The 9,246-nt window shown below is 32.4% G+C and overlaps 1 protein-coding gene across 2 annotated transcripts in view; it reads left to right on the top strand.

The window, feature by feature from the left end:
* The first annotated feature begins 1,262 nt into the window (after positions 1 to 1,262).
* Positions 1,263 to 9,246, top strand: part of LOC108965011 (putative phosphatidate phosphatase) — a 36,227-nt gene continuing 28,243 nt past the window's right edge. For both annotated transcript variants that reach the window (XM_018927143.1, XM_018927144.1), the window contains exons 1-2: positions 1,263 to 1,345; positions 2,547 to 3,474. In XM_018927143.1, coding sequence (XP_018782688.1) covers positions 3,096 to 3,474 — 379 coding nt within the window. In that variant the 5' untranslated portion in view covers positions 1,263 to 1,345; positions 2,547 to 3,095. The remainder of the gene's footprint in view (positions 1,346 to 2,546; positions 3,475 to 9,246) is intronic.

Genomic DNA, 9,246 nt, shown 5'->3' with positions numbered 1-9,246 from the left:
CCCATGAGGTCATCATAGTTGGGTAATGGAACATCTATTCATTCGCCATTAGAAGTTTTACATCGTGTTCGTGGCAGTCATCATAAGCGCGGTCCATCCGTTCATAAGAGGCATCTTCGGTCATATTGTCCTTATGTTGAAAAATGAAGCTTCCTCTCTTTTAGTCGTGATCCCAGGCTCCTCTCGGGTTGACTACCGCTTCATACACGGATTACTCACATTTCCAAGGTGCGCGGCGAGCATGCAAGAGTAAGCATTGGCCATAGCCCTACAATTGCAACTGATTACCCAGAAGCATTACTGCACACCATTAAATACAAAATCATCAACCATAAGACAAAAAACTATTGTAGAGGAATGCTCTCCATGCAGAAGTTATTTATTAGTTTTTTTCTTGACCGAATTCATAGCACAAGGTCCGTGTCCAGGTCTCAAGTAATTGCTCACAAAAAAAATACGATATTTCCTCAAGTAATTTTGACAGCTTGTTACGCATTGTGAATGATCCACATTAAAAGAGCAAAAGAGAATAAACATAGAAAATTAACTTTGTGCGTAATATGTATGTATATACATATACATATATGTATAAGCTAACGTATATACATACATATGTGTGAAGTAACATAAATACTTTCATTGAGGTTTAAGGAATGTTGTTGAGGATTGGTAAGTTTTCAGCATTTCAAAATGAAATATACTTCGTAATAATGATTTTAACTAATTTAGGATGAATATATCGATTACTTTGGATTTCCTTCAAGAAACAATTGTTGATTTCATGTTTCTTCACAAAACTAGGTTTGCCATAATCGCATTTTATTGAAAAAATTTATTAAAAATTAGTACTAGATTTCTTTAGAGCTGCATACTAGCACAAGCAAATTTACCGCATGAAATTTTCTCGACCATACCTTAAGCGTTTTTTTATATGAAGTTTTTACATTTCTGGATACTAAGCTACAAGCAGAAAACGTAAAATTAATATAGTATAACATAAATTACAATCTATTAATTAACTTGCATTTATTCATCAATTTTCTAACACACACATACATACGTAGGGATATAATAACAATAAAGTATTTGTCAGAGAGGTATCTAACTGTCTGCAACATGTTTGGCCGGCGACTTTCAACAACCCACCAAATTTTAATGCGTTCTAAGCAACATGTTTCGCAACAAACCGATTGCCGATTCAACGTTGGACTGTCTTGTTGTCTCTTGGCACTGATTTGAAGGGTGTGTTTTTCAGTTGTTGAACCATATTCATTGGTGTAAGTTGTAGTTATATTCACTGCTCTGTGTGTGCTGTTAATACTGGCGTTGATGGCTATTCAGTAGTGTGCGTACATTTTTCCTTTCATAACTTGTCCGAATATTTACTTAAAACGCCAATTCGCAGAGAATTTGGGTTTAAATTAAACGAATATAATACGGATTTTGTGTAAAAATATAAGTATTCCGAGTTTAACTTTGGCTGCAGTGCAAAATGAAATCATAACATTTCGTTATCAGTTCTGACAAAGCTTTCATAATTCGCTTGTCATTGTTATTGGCATAAAATTACTGTCGAGTCGAAAATAAGACTGTAATATTTTGTTGGGAAACTTAGGAGTGTTACATACTGATGTATATATGTACAAATGTAGGTCTGCATTTAGTTACGGTAGTTTATTCGAGCCCATTTCTGCAATGCTAGTATAATCGCTGTCAACAACCTGAATGGCGAGGGGAGAAAAGCTGTTCAATTGTAAATATGGGCGCCAGAAATAGCTTGTTGAAATTTTTGAAAATAGTGATCTCAAATAAATACTCGCAATTGTAACTTCGGTTTATTGTTTACATTTTATTTGTGTATGTGTGTATGTATATGCATATATTTTCGCACATTTTAATTGTTTATCTACCAACCAGAAGGGGCGTTAACAATATAATTTATGTATGTATATATAAATACATACATATATTAATATACATATACATATATATAAAACTCTGACAAATCAATAATATCGTCTTGACGACCGGCTTGTGGGTCGTACAGACACAATGTGAAGGCCAAGGGCCTCGAACGCTACATATGGTATATCGAATATGAGGTATATTATAAGTATGATATTAGTGTGTATCAGGCGATAAGTATACATATGTTTCAGAAAGTGCTTATATGGAAGGTTTGCTTAAATATCGAATATGTTACCTTATAAAAGTGCCGATTTATCCAAAATTGGGACTTATATCTTTATAAGGGCCTGATTGGTTGTATAAGAAACTCTTTAAGGTCAGAGGCTTCGCAAGCCAAAAACTTTAACATTCCTCCTTTAGCCGGGAAGTGCACCACAATAATCCCAGCCAATTTCTGATTCTTTTAGGGATTTGCCTTAGCACACACTTTGGCATCCTAATGTTTTTTTTTTTTTTATATAATATTATATGTATGTATATCTAACACAATCTGTAAATTGAGCGAATTGGTATATAGTCTACTTTACGTACACATAATAATTAATAATAACATTGAACATATTTTACTCTCTTTGCAGAATATGTATTGGAAAATCGCATAATTTTGTAATTGAAACGTTATATTCGTTCTAACTTAAATACAGTTCGGACGCTCAAATATACATTTCCGGAGGTGATTTCTTAGAGAGTAGAAAGAAAAAATGTAAACTAAAAAAAACCTGAAAAGGTCCAAACTCTGAGTAAATCTTAGTGTGAGTTAACATAGTATGCGATGGAATAAACAACAAGAGCAATCGTTGTCAAAACGAAATTAATAAGCATTAAACATTTGTATGGTATACTATGTATAAAGTGAAAAACGTGTTCGCTTTCGGATATCTCATTGGTTTTTAGTGTACTCAAGCTTTCCAAAAGACGCGTTCGTTATTGCTCTTGCTCTCTAAATTCCTTCACTGTTTGCGTGCGATTTGAGTATTGGATAAGAAAACGCGGCGCAGACTAGCTTGGAGTGAGCTTTTTCGTAGCATATTCTCCCATCGATGATATAAGCAGAGAGTCAACATCGCGTCGGTAACGTTGGATGTCCGTCCATAGCTATTTTAAAGTACTACACAACTGCCAATGAAATGAGTAACGAATCAGCTGCTATTGAGGCAACACCGCTGCGTCGGCCAGAAAGGCAAAATAGTGCAGACGTGTCGTCGTCTTCTTTGTTGTTGGTAAAATCGCGTGACGTGGAAAATAGCTATCAAAATCCGAATCACAATTGCAACGATATTGGTGGCATTAATTGCAGCTGCAACAACGGCTATCACAGCAACACTAATGTTACCCCATCAACCATAGTGACAATCGCAAATTTAAATAACAACAACGTTGAAGTACGCCTTGGTGCTGGGTTCACGTGGGAATCATCGAACGAGCACACTTCGAAAATAATCAAAATGGATCACAACAAACGCGTTTTATATCGTGTGGCATTGGATGTGTTCATACTGCTCTGCGGTAAGTCTCCACGAAACAGTATTCGGCCGCCAATTACTCGGTGATAAATCGGTTTAGCCTTATGTATATGCGGGGTAATCGAAACAATCTGCACGATGAAGTAAATATTTTATATAAACTGTGCACACAAATACCTACAATAGCGTGTACACACAAACCTAATTCGTAGTAGGATGTGTTAATTTAGTGTGTGCTCATTTCAAAGTCGCAAAAACAACCTGTTAAAGCCAACGGTACAACAACGTATACATACTTACATATCAACATTGTTACAAACTCAGTTATTTGGACGAATGTGTTTATGACTCAATTTGTGTCTAAATATAGGTGTGCGGTGATGTATGCCCATTTCATTTGTATCTTCATTGATTGTGGCTGCATAAATTCGCCGGTTACTTTGAATTGCATGCGAAAAACCGCGGTAATGGTACGCAAATGCGAGATTGCATATGTACATATACATATGTATATATATGTATGTATTATTGTAATATTCTTACCTTCGTACATATCATACATACATACATACGTACCTACATACATACATTTGTATACAAATGTAATTAAACCAGCGAGAAATGGTGCGTGAAAAGTTGCTAAGGATATTTGAAATGCTGGAAGCATTTTCTTCCAATAAATAATACGTTGTAATCTTTAAAAGTTGAAATCTTAGTTCGTTACACTTTTAGTGAACAAAATATCTGTTCTTTGGTATGGGAAAAAAATTACATAGCGAGAAATTTACAGCTTTAGAGATATATGCGTTTAAAGTTGACAATGTCAACTATTTAAAGTACATATTTTTCAATTTATAATGTATTTTACATTTATATTTTATTTACCCATATCTATTTTACCACTGATATCCTGGGACGGTATTCCAAAGTTTTCCCGTTCTTTGCATACATACATACATATTTATGTACTTAAGTAAATGACATGGCTCTAAGGGAATTAAAAACTGTCTCGCTTTATTTCTGGTAGACATAAATTTTGTCTTAGCAATCACAATAATTTCATTTAATTGGAAAATTCGATATACTCGCAGACAATATACACATCATCAGCGGTTTTCTATATTGTAATGCTTTCTTTTTTACGTAAATATTTCTTAATATATGTACATACATATGTACATACCTCGTTCGAGTTTTCAATGGATAATTTGTACAGGTTCTAGTTATTGTTGAATATTGATTTGAAACAAAAAATAAAACTAGACATCAATTAAAAACTTAGAAAGCAATTAATGTACTATATAGAAGTCTAACCGGTATCGATAAGTAAAAAAAATTATGCACCAGTCACCCATCATAGACTTGTTTTAGCCCAAAATAAAAAACAACCACACCCTTATTATTTGTATTATTCAAAAAATCTTGAATGTTTTAAGGGGTTACATGGGTTTCACAGATTCAAAAAAAATTTTTTTGTTTTGTTAAATTCTATAACATCTCTAGAATATTGTTCTAAATTTTCAAGTTGATCTGACTAATAGTTTCGGAGATACAACCTTGAAAAGTCAGGTATAAGCTGAGGGCGCAGTAGATAAAACTTTAAACGCGTTTTTCTCAAAACTATTTTTTCAAAGTCGGTTGTCAAGATTTTTCGCGAACTACTTAACCGATCTTGATGAAATTTTACACAGGTCTTCGAGATATCATTTACAAGGTCTTGAACGAAGGATTTTTTTTAATTAACACTATTTCAAAAAAAAAATTTCGAGAAATTTTCATCGAAATTTGCATTTTTTTATAAAAACGTCTTTACAAAATATTAAATATGAGTCTTTTAAATACAAAAAAAAAATCATTAAAATATTTCATTTTTTGCCCAAAGAAACCCGTGTAACCCCTTAATAATTTATACAAGTTTATGTGGTAAAAGTTTGCAAATAATTGGTTTTCGACGAATATTTGCGTTAAACAAATCCCCATACATTATCCACATACCCATACGTAACCGTGTTAAGAACCGTTGAGAGTGTGTCTGTCTTCTAACTGATTTGTGGCATTTAGTTAATACAGTAACAAAGTAAATGATTCATAAAATCAAATAAATTTTTTGCGAGAGTGTGTGCGTCGCCAGCCAAATACACCGATTGAAATTTTTCTTATTTCTCTTTTCTTATAAGTAAATATTATACAATATATTATGTAAATAGGAATATATCAGGTATAATTTTTTCCACTAGTTCCTCAGTATGGATTTCTAATGCTGTATAAATAATAAGAATAAAAATTAATGCCCGAGTTAAAGTTTTATACTTATGCTACTTAAATATTGAGTAAAACTCAACTTCTACGGTCAGTGCCGGGTTAAACTACCGCGGGGACTGTAGCAAATTCTGTCAAGGGGCCCTTGGTTTCCTATAGGTTCTCAAGTTTAGGGTACTAAATAAAACAAAATTGTTGCATATAAAGTTTTCTGGATTTATTATCTGCAAATTTAGAGATAATTCTTTTAATATCGACTTCATTAAGCAAGTCATGCTCTATATTCAGCATTATTACCCATCGTGTTCTTAATTAACATTTAATACGTTTTAACGCTGAAAAAGAACGTTCGCCATTGCAGTTAGTAATCAAGAGAGATAAGCAAATTCGCAAAGCAAATTTTAAGGTTGAGAACACTATTCTAAAAAATTATTTAATAAAAGTTACTTAAAAAATGGAAGGTCACAAGAATATCGCTATACAATTATTTTCAATAAAATATAGTAAAAATTTAATAATTACACTTATTTTCTTTTTGACGGCCATGAAGCATAAAAAATCTAGTGATATTCGATAATAATTTTCTTTTTATTTTATTTAATGAAAATATTTATTTAAATTTAAAATAATGGATGTTAATAAAAAAATAAAAATCTTGACGATTACCTAGGATAGATACTAGTCTAAATCTTCGATTATAATGTTTATAATTAAACATTAAAGTTAAGAAGTTCGTAAAATACCTACATATTTTTACTATTTAACGTAACGAAATCGAGTTTTAGAGGTTGAAGTGAAGTATAGCCTAAGCGTGCAAAGATACTTTACGCTCAATCTAAATTGATATTTTTTTAATTACGGTCAATTGGAGCGCGGGGCTCCCCGATTCGCGGCGCCCGTCATTGACTCTGACCTTGCACGCAGAATTTCTTTTCCAACTACGATAAGGGCGAAACCATTATTTTTTTACTATTTATTAAGTATATGAAATTGAAATAAATTTGGTGATTTATCCAAAAGCTATGCAATTATTTGAAATACCAAAACAACAAACGCTGAGCACTTTTTCGTCTTATGCAAGTAGGACTGTGTTGCTAAGTATAAACCTATACATTTGCATGGCCAAATTTTCGTACTTATACAATATTAGCTGTACAATGTCTAACCAACCAAAAAAAAATTTTTTGGTATTAGTCACTCGTGACAACACTGTCTGTAAACACATAATATACATGCACACTCTCGTGCACACTTTCCCGACTTAAAGTGCAACTTGTGAGTTGATATGAGCATGTGTCTTTTTTTTAATCTTGGAGTCAAAACTGGTTTTCTCTCATTTTTCATTGTTTGAACGGCTGCCTTAGCATGTTGAGGAATCACAATCCTTACATGTAAAGTGTTCGGACGATTAACAGTATGCGGATACTTACACTACTTTTCATATTTACAATTGGTTTTTGAGTACTAAATAGTATATGATTTAAAAATATATATTTTAATCTTACCACTGTTTTTTACTTATTATTTCATTGCTCCTTATAAATTTTAAAACTGCCCTTATACATATGTATATTTGATAAAAACTTTAGTGTTGACGTTGAATTCGCACATGCACCACAAAATTTTGCTAAATAATATTTCCATTTTTAATTTGTATCACATTTTATAAATATAATACACTACTCAACAAACCTGATAAAAATGCGATTAATCTGCAGATGGTAAAATTCTATAGGGTATTCGAGAAGTCCTGATTACGAATTTGCATTAAAATTTTTTTCTTTAGTAAAAGGTAGAGGGGTGTTCTCTACACCCCTTGACTACAATATAAAAAATCCTATTTGTTAGGAAATTTTACTATCATTTTCGGTTTTAGGAAGAAATTAACAGGAAACAGCCGCTAACATCACTGTTAACTTCGCCTGAAGTTATAATATACTTCGCAGTGGCATTTTTTATAGCATAAAAGGGTATAAAAATATTTTTATTCTGATTTTGATCAGAATCCTACCATATTTGTGACGCAAATTTCGTTCGGGCTGGCGCTCAGTACATTATATAGATCTTGATATATGTATGTACATAGAAGCATTTGGTCATAATCTTCTGTAGACTCATTATTTAGATTTTGAAGAAGCAGAAATAAAAATGGAGTTGATTCTTGAATTCTAAAACTAAAGGTATCACTACTTTAATGAAATCGAATATTACTTTATCTCATGAAATCGACATTAGAGACTTGTTGAGAATTACTGAATTTGTGTTCTAGTGTGTTTAATAGCTTTGTAGCAAGCAACGAAATGTGAAAGCATCCGAGTTTCTTGCCGAAATTTATAACCATACATTTGGGACTTAATTACGGTTTCAGTTTGCAGTTTTTACTATAAAGTCTGCTCTTAGTAGGCCTTATTTTTTACAAAAACTGCTTTTGTCTTAAGTTTTTAGGATTAAACTCCGACGCTGAGTGCCTTATCAAGATGTTTTATAATTATGTAACTATATGAATATGTATATGCTTAAGTTTATGAATATTCTTGGAATATATCCAGCGTCAATTTAGTGCACAATAGGAGAGTCATAAAATACATTTCAATTCAAGCCATTGCATTCTTATTTAATTATATACACTTATTCGTGCGTGTAGCCTTGGTCAATTATGACACTTTAATACCTATACGAAAATTATAATATTTACTATGTTTACCAACTTTACACCTATTAATTTTTAGTTGGAGTAGTTGCGATCCAATTTTATACTTTTAGCATTTTATGTAGAATCTTAAGAATCCATTTCAGACATAACGAAGATGGTCCCAATTGTAAATTTGTTCGGCTTCTAGTTGGCAGTAAACAAAGATGGCATTAGTCATACGTTATACGAGTACTAACGAGCTTATAGCTTTGTTGTTACATTACATACAAACATATCATATAATACATATGTATGTGTGCAAACCAACATCCATTCTCAAAACAGCAATGACAATACGTTTGTATTTATATCCATATGTATGTACATGTATCCGTGAGCATGACAAGGTGTGGAGATTGTGAACGAATTATAATGCAGGTAGATGATTTAAGCAGAAAATTTATGGAGAAAAAAATCTAAACTTCAACCTTGATCAGTGTCACAATAAAAAAAAGACGTGATGGCTTGGCTAAGTCAAAGTACACATTTTTAACAAACGCCATTCTAACTGATTAGCAAATATCAATTATACCAGTATCTTGTATATAGACGCGATAACATAATTTTACCGAAGCTTTCAGGGATCATTGAAGTAATCGTCTCAGCGTGAAATTTACTAGAAATCGATTTTTGCATTATCGGATAGTATACACTATAAAAAACATTTTCTCAAATTTTTAAAACGAAATTCAAATTATTACGGTCGCTATAGCGTTCTTGTAAAAATGCACCAGAGTGGTGTGGTGGTGTATGTGTTTTTCAAAACGGTTTCCACTTCTAAGGAAGAGTTTTGAAGATATCTTGTTCCAATTTGGAGAGAACATTTTTAACCTCCTTAGCTATCGTGCTATGGCCAATATGGCC

The sequence above is a fragment of the Bactrocera latifrons genome, unplaced genomic scaffold (assembly GCF_001853355.1).
Source record: "Bactrocera latifrons isolate USDA-ARS-PBARC rearing strain unplaced genomic scaffold, ASM185335v1 scaffold_131, whole genome shotgun sequence".
NCBI lineage: Eukaryota > Metazoa > Arthropoda > Insecta > Diptera > Tephritidae > Bactrocera > Bactrocera latifrons.
The sequence above is the reverse complement of the archived record's forward strand: the minus strand, read 5'-3'. Positions and strand labels throughout refer to the sequence as shown.